This window comes from Panthera pardus, unplaced genomic scaffold (assembly GCF_024362965.1).
Source record: "Panthera pardus isolate Hobbes unplaced genomic scaffold, ASM2436296v1 HiC_scaffold_3, whole genome shotgun sequence".
NCBI lineage: Eukaryota > Metazoa > Chordata > Mammalia > Carnivora > Felidae > Panthera > Panthera pardus.
Window position 1 is genome coordinate 17,606,989 of NW_026526876.1, and position 18,423 is coordinate 17,625,411.

Consider the following 18,423-nt stretch of genomic DNA (forward strand, 5'->3'; position numbering starts at 1 on the left):
ATGTTAACCAAATATATGGAACTCTAAGGATGAACATTTCAGTGGTTTCCAGTTTGGATTGGTTTCTGCGGCACAAAATCAGAGTCACCATAGAAAAACCCGGACAGATGGTTTTCCAGTCCAGAGCAGGTCCCTAGCAGTGGGTGTGCTGGGTCACAGGGGTGTCTCCTTACCCTGCCTCCCCCAAAGGGGCCTGCCCCCGCCCCCTCCCCACAGCCACAAAGATGCTTTGCTGGGCAAACTTCTCGGGGCATCTGGACACCCAGGCACCACGTACTGACCTGCGCTCTGGGCAACATCACTCACCTCTGACGCTGAGCTGGATGGAAACTGAATGGAGAGCCCTGCTCCCGTCTCCCGCCCGGCTCCCCCTGGCTGCCTTTTGTGAGCGACAGAAAGTCAAGGCTCTTCAGGGTTTGCCACTTACGACCCGCGGTTGGGCTCGTGCAGAATTGCAGCCCAGCTTCGCTCGCTCTGCCGTGAGGGACAGAGCTCCTCCGCTCTGCGGCCGCTCCTCCCTGCCCCTGCCGAGGCCACCACCCTGGCTGCACCCCCCCCCCCCCCGGGCGCCGAGTCCCAGAGGCCTGGGCGTGCTGCCTTCGCCGCCCGGGGAGCTCACTCCGTGTGTGCCTCCCCCTTGTAAACCGGGGGTGTCTCCGGATCCGCCGGCCCGCTGTCCATCACAGCTCCTTGGGCCGCGTGTCCCCGGTGCCCCCCAGCATTCCTGCAGGTTGGAGTCACTCCTTCCTCCCAAGAAGGCCATCTCGGGACGCTCCTTCCAGCCGTCTGTTTATTGAGTCCATTCGTGGGAGAGCCGGGCCTCCAGGAGGTGGGGGAAATGGACACTGAAACGGGAAGAATGAGGTTCCGGGAGGCAGAGCCCGTGAACGCACCTTCTCTGTGATGGCCCGGCCCCGGATGGCCCGCCAGTTTTCCTCTGGTGCCTTTAGTCGCACCCAGAGTGTGGGATGGGAGTCCCCAGTCCCTTTACGGCATCCACAGGCTTTGGCCAGCACTCACCCGGAAAGGGTAAAGAGACTGAGGTCCAAAGGTCAAAAGCACAGCACCTCGGCCCTTATCATCTTGGCCAAACAGCGTTAGCTCGGGGATCATACGGATTCCACCTGCTGGTTAACCGTGGCCCCCACCAGGGTCCTCCCGACCACGCCCAACAGACAGGCACCGGCGCCATGTGGGCTCAGACTGGCCCTCGGCGGCCCCTTCCTCTCCTGACGCTCTGCCCACGGCTGCCCCGCCTCCCCAAGGCGGTCACCGGCCTCCAGTGCCCCCACCGCTGTGGCGCATCCCTCCCGCCCGGGGGCCAGGGTCAGGTCGCTTTCACCAAGGGGTCGGGGACGCCTGGGTGGTGGTATCCGAGTAAACCATGTCGAGCTCCGGGCACCGGGCGCTGACTCTCTCTTTGTCTTGCAGGAAGAGGAGCAGGAGCATGATGGCCAGGAGGACCCACCCCGAGCAGAGCCTGAGGAGGAAGATGGTGAGTGGGATCCCTGCCATCAGACTCTGACCGGCCAGGAGAAGGGAGCAGGCGTGTCCAGGAGCGTTAAGGAAACTGGCCAGCTCGAACCCGACCGGGTGGAAGGCGGTGGGCTTGTCCTGGGCACCCCCGGGGGCCAGTGCCCTGGACGGACAGAGGCAGAACCAAGCACGGTGTGGGTTTCCGCTGGGTCTGTCGTGTTTTATTTCTTGAAAACAAACACAAACAACCAGGGGCTCCTGAGTGGCTCCATCAGTCGGTTAAGCGTCCGACTCTTGATCTCGGCTCAGGTCATGATCTCACAGTCTGTGAGTTCGAGGCCCGAGTCAGGCTCTGAGCTGCTGGTGCGGAGCCTGCTTGGGATTCTCTCTCTCTCTCTCTCTGTCTCCTCCTGCCCCCTCAAAATAAATAAACAAACTCAAAGACAAAAGCCAAGAAAACAAAAAACAGCAACATGTCAACATTTGTTCATCTACACGGCAAGTACACGGAGGACGTGCATTCGTGTATGTCTGAAGTAGTTCTCAATTTGTCAAAAAGGCAAGACTGTTGCTGTGACTTTTGGCCGACTGCTGGCAGGGGCAGTGGAAAGAACGCGTTGCAGGAATGCAGTGACCACGGCTGGTGTGGGCGTGTGGGCTGGCGGTGCGGCTGCGCTGGGGGGCCCCCGGCACCCCGCTGAGGCCCCACAGGCCTCTGCGGCTTCTGTCAGTACTGCCTCAGGGGAAGAGGGAAGGGCAGGCAGCTGGGGAGCCCGGTGGGGGGGACCCTGCTCTCCTAGCTTCTCCATCATCTGGGGGTTAGAGATGCACGGGAACTGTGGCCCTGGGGTCTGTCCCTGCCTCGTGGCCCCAGGTGGCTGCAGGGATGCCAGAGGTGGGGATCCCGTTTGTGACTTGGGGACATAGAAAGGGGCAGGAGCCGAGGCCACTGGAGGCCCCTCGGCCAGGACAAGGGGAGGCTCACTAGCCCCACCCCCAGCCGTGTGCCTCATCACTGGGCCCTCCCTCCTTATCTGACTGCTGCCCCCGGACGGCCCCCAGCCCCCAGCCGCCACCTGCCAGCTCTGACAAGGCAGGGGAGGGGAGGGGAGGGCTATGTCCCCAGCTGTCAGAGGAAAGAAGAGTGGGCCCCCAGGCCCTCGGCAGCGAGCAGCTCAGCTCCCAGGCTAATTGATTAGTGTCGCTAAGATGCCCTTCCTAAGCAAATTGGTGAGTCAGTCACACAAGGCTGCAAGAAGTCCTCCTCCCCGGGAGGCTCTCACATTGAAACCCCCTGGTCTGGCTGGATTGGACGCGGCCGCGGATCACTCGGTACGCCACGTGTGATGTGATTAAGAGAAAAGCTTTTCCGGACGGACGTTCGTTCGTTCGTTCGTTCTGCCTGGCTCGGAAAACATAAAATCATCAGACCTGCCCCGTAAATTGAAACCTTGAGCAGCACCCAGCTGGCAGAATTAAAATCGCTATTTTTCTAAAACATAGCAACACAATGACCTTGACGTTGAGGGTAATTGGGTTTCTTTGTTGCCTCTCTTGGAGGTCCAGAGCGAGCATCGTCGTTGGTGGTTGGTGTGTTGGTCGGTGAGCTCAGTCTGAGACCGCGGCTCTGTGTGATTCCGCCCCGAAGGCAGGCTTCTCAGGGCTTTCCTGGCAACCAGGGACCCAGGCCCCTCAGACAGGGGCTCGGAATTACTCAGCAAAGCACCCAGATCCTCAGATGCAGGCAGGCCATACCTGGTGCTGTTGGGAGCCCCTGATCCTGCGGTCCACAAGGACCCAGCCCTTGGTTTGTCAGCCTGAGCTGTGTTCCAGAAGAGCCGGCCAGCGGGGACCAGGGTCTCCAGTGGGGGGTGGGGGTGGGGGGTGGGAACGGATTCCCCTGTCTCTGCCCCAAGCCCTGTCTCACCTGGAGGAAGAACCAAGCCCCCCCTCCCCGACCACGCGGCCTGGCCCCTCTCTCTGCCACCCAGTGCCGCTGGCCTCCCTGCTTTACTGGATCTGTCTCCCAGACGGCGCAGGGTTTGCTGCCTTCGACTATCATCTGCAAAACCCTTCCCGATGCCACCCCCACCCCATCTCCAGTGAAACTTCCAAGCAGCCCCCTCCCTGCCTCCCACACCCCTGTTCTTTCTGCAGAGCCCTCATGACCAGCGTCAAACACTGTATTTTACTTATCCTGGCTTGCTGCCCGTTTGATTCACGGCTAAGCCCCCAGCACCTAGCAGAGAGCTCACTTCATGTCTGCAGAAAGAATAAAGAGCCCATGAATCCTGGTACTAATCTAGGAACTTCTCCCTAAGGCAAGGCCACAGCCCCAGGAGCGCCCCATGAGGACTGTGCCCTGGGAGCCGGCCAGCGTTCTCCTCCCGAGCCAGGTTTTGGAGAGCAGAAACACAGCCCCCACCACATTACATGTGGGTTCTGAATTTGCATCCAGAACCTTCTTCCTTCAGCCCAGAGAGAACCTGAATCAGAGGGGCTGAGGCCCCTTCTTCCCCCTGAGCCCACATCAGCCTGTGTGATCAAGCCGGACAGCCGCCAGCTGGAGCTCAGGGTGGCCTGGTGGCAGGGTGTTCGAGATTCCTGACATTGAAGTGACAGAGAGGTAAACCCTCTAGAACAGAACTGAAAAGGACTACCTCTGTGTGGGAGGGTGATTTGCTGGCCTCCACGTTGCCCTTAGTCAATTCTTTATACCTTAATGGAAATTAGACAAGACAAGCCAATCAGTCTCTGTCCCCGGGGTGGCCAGAGGCCGTCTGCCCTACACCTACTGGGTTGAAGGACCACTTACGGCCATCGATTCCCAGGGGTGGGGGGGGGTGCTCTCTCCCTCCGATACTCAGCCCAGGGCTCCGCTCTGAAGCTCTTTTCTCTTCCGTCCTGGCAGTCTCTGCTCAGCACCTGCCCTGGCTCCCTGTCCCACATTCCTGCCTTTCTCTGTCCAGACCTCTGGCGTGCCCTCTCATCAGGCCTCGAGATTGTTTGTTCTAAGGCAGCTAAGGAGTCTGCTCTCGGGGACTGGCAAATCCCGGTACACCTATTCAGTACTAGGCACCGGTTTGGATGCCCAAATTCAACACGGTGTGAAAGATCCCACATCACTCCTGTGAGCTGGATGCGTTATTTCAGATTTCTGATAGCTGGCGGGCATCCCCCAAGCCCCAGAGCCTGGAGGACCTCGGCAGAAGGATCAGGAGTCCCTGTGCCACCCTCCGGGCCTGGGACCCGAGGAGAGGCAGGGAGCCCAGCACCTTGGCCCAGCCTGCTGGGTCTGATGTAATTCGCACAGCAGTAATGGGGGTGGGGGGGGGGGGCGGCTTCAATGACGAGGGTAGAGTGTCCTCGAAGGCAGCGGCTTGGCGGGAGCCTTTGCCAGACAGCTCTGTGGATGGCTGAACCCCGCCTTGGGGGAGGGGTCCAGCATTTGGTGGATGGAGCCATACCGTTTGGGGAGGGGGACTGATTTCTCTCCAACTATCTCATTTTTGTCTCTGTATCCCCCTTTCGAGTCCCTAAGTCACTGTGGGATTTCATGGAAAGAGTGTGGGAGGGAGCCCTGCCAGTCGAGCAGAAAAGTCGCAGGTGCCCTCTCGGAGGCCTGGGCAGCACGTGCGTGGTCACCAGGGTGGACGGGGGGGTGGAGGGAGGGACTCGGAGTCTGTGGGAGGCGCCCAGCCCCCTCCCCAGTCCCACGTGCCAGCTCTTACCCCCTTCCCCGTCTCTTCCCTGCAGGGGGAGAGGTCTTCTCCTTTAAATACAGCCCCGGGAAGCTGCGGGGAAACCAGTACAAGAAGATGATGACCAAAGAGGAGCTGGAGGAAGAACAGAGGTAGGCCGCACACCTTCCTCTCCGACGAGCCAGGGCTGTCTGGCCCCTGCCCTCGGGGGCCAGGAGAGGAGGCGAGCTGAGCCTCGGGCCAGCTGCCTGCCCCCACCCCCTGCCACCCTCCGTTTTGTTTTGTTTTCATTTCAGGGGTTCTTTCCTATCAGTCTGTCCTGCCTCCACTCAGCCGGCTCGTCTCCCCTGGAGACAGTCCCCTCCCGGGGCTCGGGAGGACCCGCTGAGCCCCTCCCCTGCCCCACCCCGCCCCGCTGCAGAGGGAAAAAGCGAGATGCCGAGCAAGAGCCTGGACCAGATAGAGTTCATGACAGAACCAATCTGTCACTTCAGGACAGAGCTCGATTCTTCCTGCTCATCTCTCTGGCCGCTCCCCTCCGGCCCCTCCTTGCCCAGCGGCCGCCTTCCTTCTGTATCTGTTCTGCTCCATGGAGCTCGGAGGCAGAGGCAGCCGTGTAGCGCCCCAGGTTTAGAGTCGGGCGCCCCCTACCCCCGCCGGCCACCCCCCGCACACCCGTGGGCTAGCCTCCGCGGATCCTCTGCGCTCCGTCCCGCCAGCGTGCCAAGGAGCGCTCTGGAAACAGCAGGACAGCTGGGGAAGGGAGAACCCGGGATCTGACCCCGAGCCCCGGGGTCTCCAGGCCTGGAGCCTGCTGGCGTGCTTTGGTTCAAGCAGGATCTAAACGGGAGCCCAGGCTTGTGGTGACCACCGCCCGCTCGTTAGCACAAGCTGGGGTTTTCGGGTCACAGGGGACAGGAGGGTTTATTTTTCCAGAATGCATAACTCAGCCACCCTTTCATTGCCACTGGCCACACCACTCAGGGTCCCTCAAAAGTCAGAAGCCGCTCTGTCCACGAGAACCCGCATTTCCCTTCCTGTGGCTGTTCCCTGCTTCTTCCAAAGCCGGCCTGGAAGGCTCTTCCCCGGGGGCGGAGGGGTGGCGGTGCCGGCCCAGCGGGAGGAGGACCCGGAACAGGGGGACCTGGCCTCCAGGGGAGCCCCCCCCCCACACCTCCGTGCTGGTGACACTGCCTGTGGGTGTGACCCGGTTTGCTGCCTTTATATTTCAGGATTGAGCTGACCTCTGACCTCACTTCCCTGTAGCACGTTCCTTAGGTCCTGAGCCACACATAATCTTGCAAATCCTTTTGGTAAGGAGACGGACTTCTTAGACCACTGGTGCTTCCCCCCTCCTGTCTGTTAATGTGTCCCCAACATGACTGGCGTGGTCTAAACCTCCCCCATCCCCCCCGCCGCCTTCATAACCAATTAATTCATTCTGCGCACCGAGCACCCAGCCGCCTCGTTCTTCGCCAGCACGGGGGTCGCTGGGTGACCAGGCCCCTCTCCCAGGGCTGCAGGGTCCTGGGAGCCCAGTGAACACGAGTCCCCCGTGGGCCTCATGGACCAGCTGGCGGGGAGCTAGCGCCCCCTTGTGAGGCTGGGCAGAACGGTCATTCCCCTGGGGACCAGGGAGGCTGCCGGAAACCCCCTGGCTGTCCCCCTGCCACTTTGGTCCTGCCCTAAGAAGGTGATGCAGCTGATAAAACCTCGTGTGGCAAAAACCCCGGGCTCCCAAGTTGTGGGACAGGCAGGTTTTTCGGCTCAGAGGAAGGGGTGGCCGACTTCAGCCCTGGTCACTATGCTCAGTGTGACCAGAACACGGCCACTCTGGTTTTCCTGTGGCCTGTGGTGGCTTCTGCGCTGCTGTGGCCGGAGTGAGAAAGCCCACAAAGCCCAAAAGAGTCCGTATCGGGCCCTTTACAGAAACATTTCGCAGCCCCGGGATTAAGGATAGGCAGGGCTGGATGCACCTGTCGGCTCTCGAAGGTCCCCGTGGACGGAGCTGAAGTCCTGGCTCCCGGTGCTCAGAGGATGTGAGGAGCCATTGGAACAGGAAGGACCAGTTAGGGGATGGATGCCAGGCCTCGGGCCAGGGGTCAGACGGCCACTGTCGCTGGGCTCCGAGCTGGGACCTTGGCGATGGGGAGGGAAAGTCCCTTCTCTGTTATGTGTAGACAGGAGGGTCTTTCGCTACGGAGTCTTCGGGGACTTGTCGTATGTCAGTTCACACCTGGCTATTCCGTGCGGTGGAGACCGCGCCCCGGGTGTCGCTCTTGGGGTGAAGGGGGCGATCTCTCCTCATCTGTAGGCTGTGGTTATCACCGCTGCGCCCCACCTTGAGGGGCTAAACACCGTCCTCGAAGGGTGGAGCTGGAGTTCATGTTCATTTTCATTACCGCCCTTCCCCAGCATGCTCCCCGCGGCTGTTGGACGAGCCTGCCTGTGCCTGCTCCCTCCCGCCCCTGCCCCTGCGCTTGGCCAGCTCACGCGGCACTGCATGGGGCCCCTTGACGCACCACCCCTCTTAACGGCTGCTTCTGTTCCTTGCATGGCCACGCTTGGGGTTGCAGAGGCTGGCAAGTTTGGCTTTGTTTTTTCATCTACAGCACGGTGGTTCCCGTGTGGCCCGGGAGAGAGCCGACGGGTGCGAGGTAGCTCTGGTCCCAGCTGAGTCTAGGAGACGGCCCTGGAATCCCAGTATGGAAAAGAACAGGCATATTATTGTCAACCCACTAAAACCACAGGCCAGCGAAAAGTCTGCTCCCTTCTCTGCCTGTCAAGATTCTTTCTGACCAAACTCTGCCTGCTTCTAATTCCTTTCCTGGCACTCCGGGTCCCAGTCGAGTCGCAAGCTAGTTAACAAATAAATGCTGTAAGTCCCCGATGTTAAATTTATCACCTCAGCCAACAGAGCCGTATCCAGAGCCCGAATCTTCAGTGGTCCCACTAAAGAGCATCCCCCAAAGCCTCACTTTATACGTTTTCAGAACACGGCCTTTAGGAAGCAGGACTAAAGTCAAGACCCCAGATTGTCCTTCCGCGTGTTTAAACGGACATTCCCATCCTTAGACTCTCCCGCAGGTCAGGTTCCTTCTGCCCAAGGGGTCGGAAATGGTAAGGTTTGCAAATCCAGAGACAGCTGCTGCCGCAGAATGAGCCCGCTTCTCACTGGCTGCACCCCCTCCTCCGAGGTGTCCCCTGGGGCCTAGGGCTCACAGGTATCCTCGGCACTGCCATGCCGGGCTGGGGGACTGTGCGTTCGCACCGAAGCTCCTCTGGGAGGCGCCCCATCCAGCCTCAGGGTGTAGCTGGGCTGGCGGGTTTGCAGGCTGCGGACCGCTCCTCCCCGCTCCCAGAGCTAGTGAAGCTGGAGGCTTGGCAGGAAAAAGAAAGAAAAAAGCACCCCTGGCCACACCTGTCCTTGTATGCCATCCGTTCTTCCCACCTTCCGGTCCAAAGTGGCTCTGATGGATGGGAACCTGGGACCCCAGCACCCACTCCATTCTGAAGGTCCTCGGCAATGTCCTGACCTTTCTGGGTGTGGACACGACTCTAGTGGAAGGTGTTTTGTTCAGCATAACAGGGAAGGGCGAGAGCGGGCGGAGGAACCCAGGCTGTGGGATATTCCCGTGTCCGCAACCTGGTGTGTCCGTGAGGGATTTGCCCGTGTGAAGGTCTAGAAACATGAGCGACGCTGACCTCCAGAAGAGGGCGCCAGAGGGACAAAATCGTCTCCTCTTCCCTCATCAAGTCTGTGGGCTGCTGGGTGTTGTTTAGACGGGGTGGGCACACATCCTAGGGTGCCAGTGTCCCCGGCGGGGACAAAACCCAGCCAGTGGGAATAGGAAGAGCGGGACGGGAGGGCCCCAGGGAAGCACATAGCCAAAGATCCGGAGCACCCAGTATCTGTCTAGACGTCTGCCCTGCCCAACTGCCTAGATGCGGGGGCCCCCTCTGCCTAACTAAGTGCCTCACGGACGCAGAATGGGGGTCGGCGGGCTGCCACAGTGCCACGCTCTGGGGGACAGACTGTCTTGCTGCAGGTGATGAGAAGCAAACTTACCCCGTGTCTGAGAAACCAGTGTCCAGCCCGGCTTCTGCAACTCCAAACGTCCTCCCCCGTCGTCCCCGATGTCCCCCTTTCCTCCCCGCCCCCACCCCCGCCCCGTGATACTTGCAAGATGGAAGGAGTAAAATAAATGATCTTTTCTCCCTATTTCTCTTTACAGAACCGAAGAATAATGAAGTTATCCTTAGCCTCCTGCTAAAGGCTTTTTCCCTTTGACATCTTAAAAGCTTGAGCGCTAGAATGGAAATCCCCAGAGCGGAGCCACGCGGTCTCCCGGGTGCCTCTTGCCTACATAAACCCGCTGGGACCTAGAGCCTCCGTCAGGACCCGTCCCTCGGCAGGGAGGATGCCAGGGGGCGCCCTGGCCCCCCACCCCCGGGGGAGATGCGTTCCTCCCTGTTGGCACGGATGGCTCGGTTAAGCAAGGGTTTCGTAGACTTTGATTTTTCTTATCACTGAACCCAGCTCTCCACACACCCTTCACACCTGTGATATGGCCAGTGGCAGCCACCTTGTCATTTTAAAACCATGTGGCTGCATTCCAGCCCCCCAGCCCCTGCCTTTTCCTCCACTGACGCCTAACCCGGGAAAGACTTGGAGGCGTGCCAGGCAAATGAGGACGAGACGCCGGCGCTCAGTGGCTGGCTTAGGGGTGGTCTCGTCTTCCTCTCCCTGGGGACCCACTTCCCCCTTCCGGGCGCGGTTGTTAGGGGGGGCGGTGGTGAGAGACGCTATATCGACGGCGGGGCGGCAGGGAACCAGCGTCGGCTATAGATTCGCGGTTGCCCTGACTCTGCATTTCGAGGAGGCTTGAATCCAGCCCTCTTGTTGCTAAAAGAAGCCTTTTCACTGACGCTCTTATCAAGCTCGGCCGAATCTCCACCTTCGCTTTGGCAGAAGCAATAAGAATAGTTTGCTTGAAATAGATCTCTCGACTATGCCTTTTCCTAGAAGGTTTCATAGATAAGTTAGAATTTCGCGAGAGAACGAGAGCAGTCCCAGATCCGTTTCTTGGAATTTTATATTGTTCGACGTTTATACTATACCAGGCTAATGTGCAGTTTTTAGATGTGTTGGTTACAACATTTTTTTAAGAAGTAAGTTTTTTAGAAAAACGATCGCCATCTGATGGAAGGCCGGGATGTCAACCCCTAGGCCGTGTCGCATTCCCAGTGACCCTCTCCTCTGGGCCTAGAACCTTAGGTTTAGGGACGGAGCGCGGGACAGAACACCAGCCACACCGAGACCTGACAGGTAGATGCTGTCTTGTTAGCACCCAGGGCCCCACACACGCAATACGACGGCCTTGTCCAGACTGGGATCTTAATGACACCGTGAGCGGGTGACTGCCTCCCTCCGGGTCAGCTACCTAGCTAGTTAGTTGTCTGGAATCTTTCTGAACACGGCTCGTGGGCCCCAAGCCTCACGTCCTCCTGATGGCTTGGATCTGTGTATTCAGCCTTTGTTCAGCCCAATAAACTTTGAGTAGATGATCTCGGTGACCGTGTGTTTTTTCAGTTTCGCTTTGCTTTTAAGAAATCATGTCCTTTGAACCCATTAGAATTTGAGCTCTCATTCTGATGCCCGTTACCCTCTAGCAGAGTACAAGTCCTATGTCTGCGAAAACTGCCCGAGCGCCGCGGCCGGCGAAAATACCTGAGAACTTGCGTTCACTCGGGGCGGGGGGATTGTGATGCCGTCCAGGGACCCCAACACACACCCTTTCCAGTCCCAGTGCTTTTGTCGGACTGTAGGGTACAGAACACCTATGGCAGGACAGGAAAACGGACCGTAGAAATCACAGTTCCCAGGGCGACGAAGAGAGGCTGGGAGTTGGGACTTGAGTATTTCAGCTTCTAGATGCTGCTCTAGCCAGGAAACCACCTGCTGGATGGGAGATAAGGGGTCACCGATGAAGGAGTCTGGTGGGACGAGACCAGACGGTGGGACCCCGCCCCGGGCAGCGCTCTGGGTGCTGGGTGGCCAGAGGCCGTGCCGAAGCCCTGCCGTGTGGCGTCTAAAGCAGAGCCGGCCGCAGGGAGGGCCGGTGCGCAGGGAAACCTCAGGACCAGCCTCGCTGCCAGCACCTGGAGCGGGAACAGGCCCCAGACTGGCCCCGAGCCCTGTTTCCCGCTGCGGTTTCACCCCAGCCTTTCACGACACTCACGCCCCTGGGAGCTGTCCTGTGCTGGTCAGATGGGGTGGCTGAGCCTCTTAAAGACAGCAGCCCCTGAGAGGCACCCGGGTGGCTCAGTAGGCTGGGCTTCCGACTCTTGATTTCAGTTCAGGTCATGATCTCATGCTTCGCGAGTTCGAGCCCGGCGTCGGACTCCATGCTGACCGTGCAGAGCCTGCTTGGGATTCTCTCTCTCCCTCTCCCGTTGCTCCTCCCCTGCTCATTCTCTCCCTCTCTCTCTCTCTCTCTCTCTCTCAAAATAAATAAATAAGAACTTAAAAAAAGAAAAAGATAAGAGCCCTTCACTCGCAGGCCTATGGGCAGGCCAGTTCAGGGCGCCCGCTGGCCATAAGGTATGTGTGCAAAGTAGGAAGAGGAGCCCCTTCCTCCGGGCAGCGAGACCCCGCGCCAACCCTGCCCCTGGTCAAGCCGCCGTACGCACCTCTGTGTGCTCCCTGCTTCCCAACTGGTAACGGTTTCTGTCCTCATCCTTCTAAAAGGCTGTCGCTAACATGGTTTCTCGTGGGTTCTCCGGCCACGCAACGGAAACAGCCCTCTCCCCGGTACGTCCTGGGTCACGCAAGATCTAAGCTCAAAAGGCCCCCGTGGGGAAACAGGGGCGCAGGAACTCTCAGGGTCACGTGGGTCCCCAGACCTGCAGGGAAAACCCCAGACTTAGAACCCGCTTTTAGGACCTTCGGGCTGAGGCCGTTCGGCCCAACCGGCTCGTGTGTCTCGAGTGGATCTGGCTTCAGTTTAACTTCCTTGCTGTCCCGGAAAGCAGACGCGGCACCAGCCGAGCGGGGAGCGCCCCGGCCCCGGACGCGCTGGGCGGCCCCCTGCGCTGGGCCCCCGAGCACCTTCTTCCTCTGTCCCCTCTCTTCCCCACAGAGTGCAGAAGGAGCAGCTGGAGGCCATCTTCAAGCTCATGAAGGACAACAAGGAGACGTTTGGGGAGATGACAGACGGCGACGTGCAGGAGCAGCTCCGGCTCTACGACATGTAGGCCGCCTCCGCCCGTGAGGCCCCGTCCCCGACTTGCCGGCTGCGGCAGGCTCGCTCGCTCGCTCTCGCGTCTGTAGCTGTAGAGGCGCTACACACGGGCCATGCGGTTCCCAAGACTTAGGCATGGTTTTCCAGCAATCGGGATTATTGTCTTCGGAGTCAGACATTTTTTTTTTTTTTTTTTTTTTTTTTTGCTAAGAGAATGCTCCCCTACGGCTTGCGTCCGTGCAGTCACAGAAGCTTCCAGAAAGCCTTCTGAGGCAGAATGAGAGCGCAGGGTTGTTAGACCGGACACTCGGGCAGCAGGACCTGTTACCCGTCTTCCCCCAGCGCCCCTGAATCCTTCCCACACCCATGTGCCCAGGGGGCCGTGGTGGGGGGACTCTGAACGTCCTTTTAGCAAAAACTCGAACTCGACCCTCACCTTCCACACTGGAGCAGATCGGTGTTATCAGAGTTGGGACCCTCGGAGAGCTTCCCCCGTGGACGCGCGAGACTTACTTCACATATAGGCTCATCTGAGTGCTTATAATGCACCCAGGGCCACGCTAGCTACTAGAGGTAGAAGAAATCACACATGCAACACGGGGCCTCCCTTTAAGGAGACGAAAGTCCTTCAGAGAAGCGAGGCACGTGTGCAGGGAGAGAGCAGGTCCCCAGACAGCATTCAGTAAAACACCAGAATGACCTCACGGGACAGCGCACGGGACACGTCAGGAGGTCAGTAAACCTCTGGGAGTCCACGAACTTGCGAGGACACAGATAACGGCGGGGCTCCTGCCTGCTGCACGGGCCCTGTTTCTGTTCGCCCCACAGGCAGGAAAATTCCTAGCCAACCGAGCCGGAGAGGGTCTGCCCCAGAGAGAGCCCATGACGGTCTTAGAAATATTTTGTATTTGCCGAAATAAAGCTACGTCAACACAGTGAACTCAAAGCAGCAGTGGCATTTTGCATACCTCACATTAGAGATTACGGGGATGGGGGTAAGTTCCTCTCCCTCCGTCCTCTCCTCTTGCTCCTGGGATTCTCCTCGGGCACCTCCCCTGTCTGCTCCTGCCATTCCTTTTGCTTCCTTGTGGACAATCTGCACAGGAGAGGGGTCTGTTCTCTGTTGTCCTACCCAAATGTCAGTGCTTTAAAAACAAACCAAAAAAAAGATATATATATCTTGACACTGCTTTAAAAAAAAAAAATTATGATGTTAGACTTCTCTGTTCCCTTCGTCACCTCCCAGGGACCCCTTCCATCGTGTGGCGGGCAGGGCCACCTCTCCCCGGGCCGCCCTGCCAAGCGCGTTGCCCTGGGACCGCTTTATGGGCCTTCCTCTCCTCCTGCCTGGGTCCTTCAGCTCTGATCATGCCAAACAGGAAGGACTTGGTCGTGCTTGAGTCCAAATTCCGACGGCTGTGGGAAAAGTAAAGTCAAGGAATTTTCATATACTTGCATCAGCTAAGATGCTCCAACAGCAAGGAACAGAAAACTCCGACTCTGCCAGCTTATTTGTATTATTTTTAATGTTTATTTATTTTCGAGAGAGAGAGAGACAGAGTGCGAGTGGCGGAGGGGCAGAGAGAGAGGGAGGCACAGAATCCGAAGCAGGCTCCAGGCTCCGCGCTGACATCAGAGAGCCCGGTGCGGAGCCCAAACCCACGAACGGTGAGATCGTGACCTGAGCCGAAGTCGGACGCTCAACTGACCGAGCCACCCAGGCGCCCCATTAAACAACAGGAGAGCTAGGTCACGTGAGGGGCCCAAAGGCAGACTGGCTGCAGGCCCAGACTGACAGGGCCCAAACCACAGTCCCTGAGGCTCAGTCTTCCTCGCAGGGCGGGCTTTTGTGGCCGACTAGCTCTTCCCGTGGTCGCGACACGGCCGTGGGAGTTCAGGTGTCCCATCCGGAAGCAGGAAATGGGACATCTCTGGCTTGTGTCTCTAGGAGTTAGGGAACCCATGCAGGTGCCCCTCTCCCTTCCTTTCAGGTCCCGGTTGGGCAGAATATGTCACATGTCCATGCCTCAACCAATCACAGGCAAGGAGATGGGGACCCCCCCACCCCATGGTCGGCCGGGATACCCGGGGCTGGGGCAGCAACGCGTCACCACACGGCCATTCCGAGGAGCAGACGAGTAGACCCCATCAGGGCTCTGTGAGGATTGGGTAGGGTAGGTGGTTACTGGGTAGACACCAGGACCACTGTCACCTGCTGGGGACTTGGGAGCCTCTGAATATGCTGCATATACCACCCTGCATACCTCCCTGGTGGTGGTTCTGCGGCCCAGGGTCCACACTGGCCCCTAGCGCTTTGAGGAAACACCACTGGCTCACTGGCAACTGTTGGCTCCGATGCCATTTCCAGATAAGCGCCCACTTCCGTTTATACCATTTCCGTCACCTCCTCTGCCTCACTGGGACACCCTCGAGTCCATCTGTGGCCAGAAGAATCCTCTTAGGACCCATTTGAAACGGTCACCCATCTGTCCCACCAGAGGTCAGTGCTGCTCCGGGGCAGGAAAATCAAAACGCCTCTGACAAAATGTACCTGCAGATTGGGAACCCGCTCTTAGAAGTTTCGCGGAGTCGATGGCGAGAACATAACGCACAACCACAAGGTAATACGCCACCCTGCAAGCTGAAGCTGAGACCCCCCTTGCTCGCAGTGGCGGCTGGAAGAAAATGACCTCGATGCCATTAACGCCACTAAAAAGTTTAAGGTACTGGGCTGGGGTGGGGGGGGCGGGGAGGCAGGACACTGCCGGCGTGTCACCGCCACGCAGGGCCCAGAGCCGCAGGGGCTGACAGAGGCCAATCTGAAGAACTCTCTCCAGTCTGGGGCTTGAGACTTTCGGCGCCCAGAGTGTCTGCCCAGCCACTCTCAGTGCCTCCCCCTGCACCCCCTCGCCACTCCGCCCTGGAGCCCCGCGCACAGGCTGGCCTTACTACCTGTCACAAATAGCAGTGGCTTGTCACCCATCGCATCCATCACCACCTCCAGTGGGTTCAAAACCAAGTCCACAGACAGTTCACTTCTATTTACCAAACCCCGTTTGCTAGAAACCTTTCAGGGCTATCTTCCTTCAAAATATCCATTGTAACTGCCACCATCGAGACAAACTTAGGTGTCTCCTCCCTTCCTGCACTGAAAATGGCCAGGGTGAAGAAAATGTGCAATCTAAGCAGCTTTAAGAGTAGCCTAAAACCTAAAGTAAACTTGCTGTGAACTCCTTGTGCACACAGCTCTTTTTTTCCCCCCTTTTTGGGTGATTTGTTCCTGTTCTCGATTTTTTTTAAAAAAGTAATCTCAGGGAGTCTGGGTGGTTCATTTGGTTAAGCAGTCGACTTTGGCTCTCAACTCTGTCTCTCAAAAAATGAGTAAACGTTAAAAAAAAAAAAGTAATCTCTACACCCAACGTGGGGCTTGAACTCACAACCCCACTATCAACAGTTGCTTTGCTTTACTGACTGAGCCAGCCAGGCACCCCCTTTTTTTTTAAATTTTTTAAAAATGTTTTTAATGTTTATTTTTGAGAGAGAGAGAGAGAGAGAGAGAGAGAGACAGAGCATGAGCGGGGGAGGAGCAGAGAGAGAGGGAGACACAGAATCCAAAGCAGGCTCCAGGCTCTGAGCCATCAGCACAGAGCCCGACGCGCGGGGCTCGCAACTCACAAACCGTGAGATCACGACCGGAGCCACAGTCGGACGCTTACCCGACTGGGCCACCCAGGCGCCCCTCAATTTTTGTTTTTTAATCTGAAAATGTAAATCAGATTCCTAAGAACAGATCACTTTGAGGAGTTTTGTTTTTCCCAGTTTCACTGTGAGAAAATACATTTGTCCAAAGGACCTCCGATTGACAGAGCCCAAGTTTATCCTCTGGGCAGCTTTCCGGGCCTGGAAGGCCCGGATGTACACTCGGGTGTAGGCTTGGCCAGGTGCAGGCAGGCCAGGCCACGTGCTTCTGGAAGGCCGTGGCATCCCGTGCGTGGAACGAGGCAGTGCTGGGGAGGAGCGTCGAGAAGCTCCGCCTCTGAACCCGTGTGTGTGTGTGTGTGTGTGTGTGTGTGTGTGTGCGCGCGCGCGCGCGCTTGCGCCGTTGCCTGGGCGTGCTGAGACCCACCCTCTTCCCCTCTTCTCCTAGGCCCCTCATCCTCACTGTCCGGGATCCACGTCCAGTGTCTCCTTCTCACGGTGGAGGGGAGGTTTGTATTACCTAGAAGCAGAGACAAGTCATTTCCTTTCTGCCCTCCTCATCTCCCCCAGGAGCCCCGGAGAGGGGCAGGATGCTGGAAACCCTTAGGGCAGTCTGCAGCGTGGCCCCACTTGGGAGACCTTGACGCCCACCCAGCATGCCTGCGCTTTCGCGACCTAATGTCGAGTCCCGGGAGAAGAGGGGCCAATCTTGGCAAATTTCTACTGTCACAGATTTTTGTTTGGTTTATTTTTGGGTTTCTTTTACTATTATTATTACTATCACTTTATTTGTATTCTATCTCCCACCCCCACCCCCCACGGCTTCCACCAGACTCACCACCACCACCTCTACCCCGTAGGAGCAACTATTTTTATCGTGCTGGTTCTGTCCTTTCGGCATTTCTTTTTGCTGAAGGTAGCAGCCTGCTTAGCGTCTGGAGCTCACGCCACAGGACCCAGGACACCCCTGGTGTCCTCATTCTTTTTCATGCTTCATAGTCCGCTCTGTAATGCTACACGCCGCTGGGGTATCCGGGTGGGTCAGTGAGTTAAACGTCCAACTTCAGCTCAGGTCATGATCTTGTAGTTCGTGGGTTCGAGCCCCGCATCGGGGCTCTGTGCTGACAGCTCAGAGCCTGGAGCTGCTTCGGATTCTGGGTCTCCCTCTCTCTCCCCTTTTCTCTCTTTCTCAAAAATAAATAAACATTGAAAGGAATTTAAAAAAGAGAGAACACTTTAAAAAGTAAATTAAAAAAATATATATATATGTACATATATGTACATACATATACATATATGTACATATATATATATATATATAATGCTACATAGTGCTGACAACCTAGTTTGTCCATCCATTCCCTGCTGATGGACGTTAGTGTAGTTTCCCATCTTTTGTTAATTCAAATAATGCCACTGTGAATAAAGCTTTGTGCACACGGTTTGTATCCTGTGTATGGAAGTGTATTTTCAGAGTAGGTCCGTAAAAATGGATTACTAGGCGGAAGGTGAATACATGTTATTTTGTGAGATCCCACCATGGCCTCCGGGGGGCTGGGCCAGTTTGCCCACCGCCAGCTCCATGCCTAACTCAGTACCCCGTCAAACAAAGTTCCTGCCAATCTGACAGGTCGGAAAGGTTAGCTCAGCGAAGTTTTTTTTGTAATTCTTTTTTCTTTTTTTAAATGCTTATTTATTTTTGAGAGACAGAGTGCGAGTGGGGGGGAGAGCACAGAGAAAGAGGGAGACACAGAATCCGAAGCAGGCTCCAACTGTCAGCCGAGAGACCAATGCGGGGCTGGGACCCATGAACCTCGAGATCATGACCTGAGCCAAAATCAGAGGCTTAACCAACTGAGCCGCCCAGGCGTCCCTCTCTCTCTCTCTCTCTTTTTTAATGTTTATTTATTTTGAGAGAGAGAGAGAGAGAGAGAGAGAATCCCAAGCAGGCTCAGCACTATCAGCGCAGAGCCCAATGTGCAGCTCGAAATCACAATCTTGAGATCATGACCTGAGTCGAGATCAAGAGTGGACCCCTTAATGGACTGAGCTGCCCAGGCGCCCCTTTTCATGGTCTCTTATTTCCTGCATTTATTGTTAGATTAGTCAGGAAGAGCGGACAGACAAGCCTATGCCATCTTGTCCAGACTGGAAGCCCCTCAGGACATGCCTTTGGTTTCTGGAAAGTCTGTGTTGTCCAGATGGTAGGGGGTAGGCAGAGCAGTGGGAGCTACGAGGGGGTCTGCCAAGGCAAAGGGTAAGGGCCCTAGAAAGAGGCAACTTAGGAAAGGCTGGGATGTGAT

At 57.2% G+C, this 18,423-nt stretch overlaps 1 protein-coding gene across 1 annotated transcript in view; it reads left to right on the forward strand.

Annotated features, from left to right (window-relative positions):
• MXRA7 (matrix remodeling associated 7) overlaps positions 1–13,361 on the forward strand; it is a 28,468-nt gene extending 15,107 nt beyond the window's left edge. Inside the window, exons 2-4 of the mRNA XM_019466093.2 lie at positions 1,432–1,495; positions 5,233–5,329; positions 12,320–13,361. Of these exons, the coding sequence (XP_019321638.1) occupies positions 1,432–1,495; positions 5,233–5,329; positions 12,320–12,434 (276 nt within the window). The 3' untranslated portion in view covers positions 12,435–13,361. The remainder of the gene's footprint in view (positions 1–1,431; positions 1,496–5,232; positions 5,330–12,319) is intronic.
• The last annotated feature ends 5,062 nt before the right edge of the window (positions 13,362–18,423 follow it).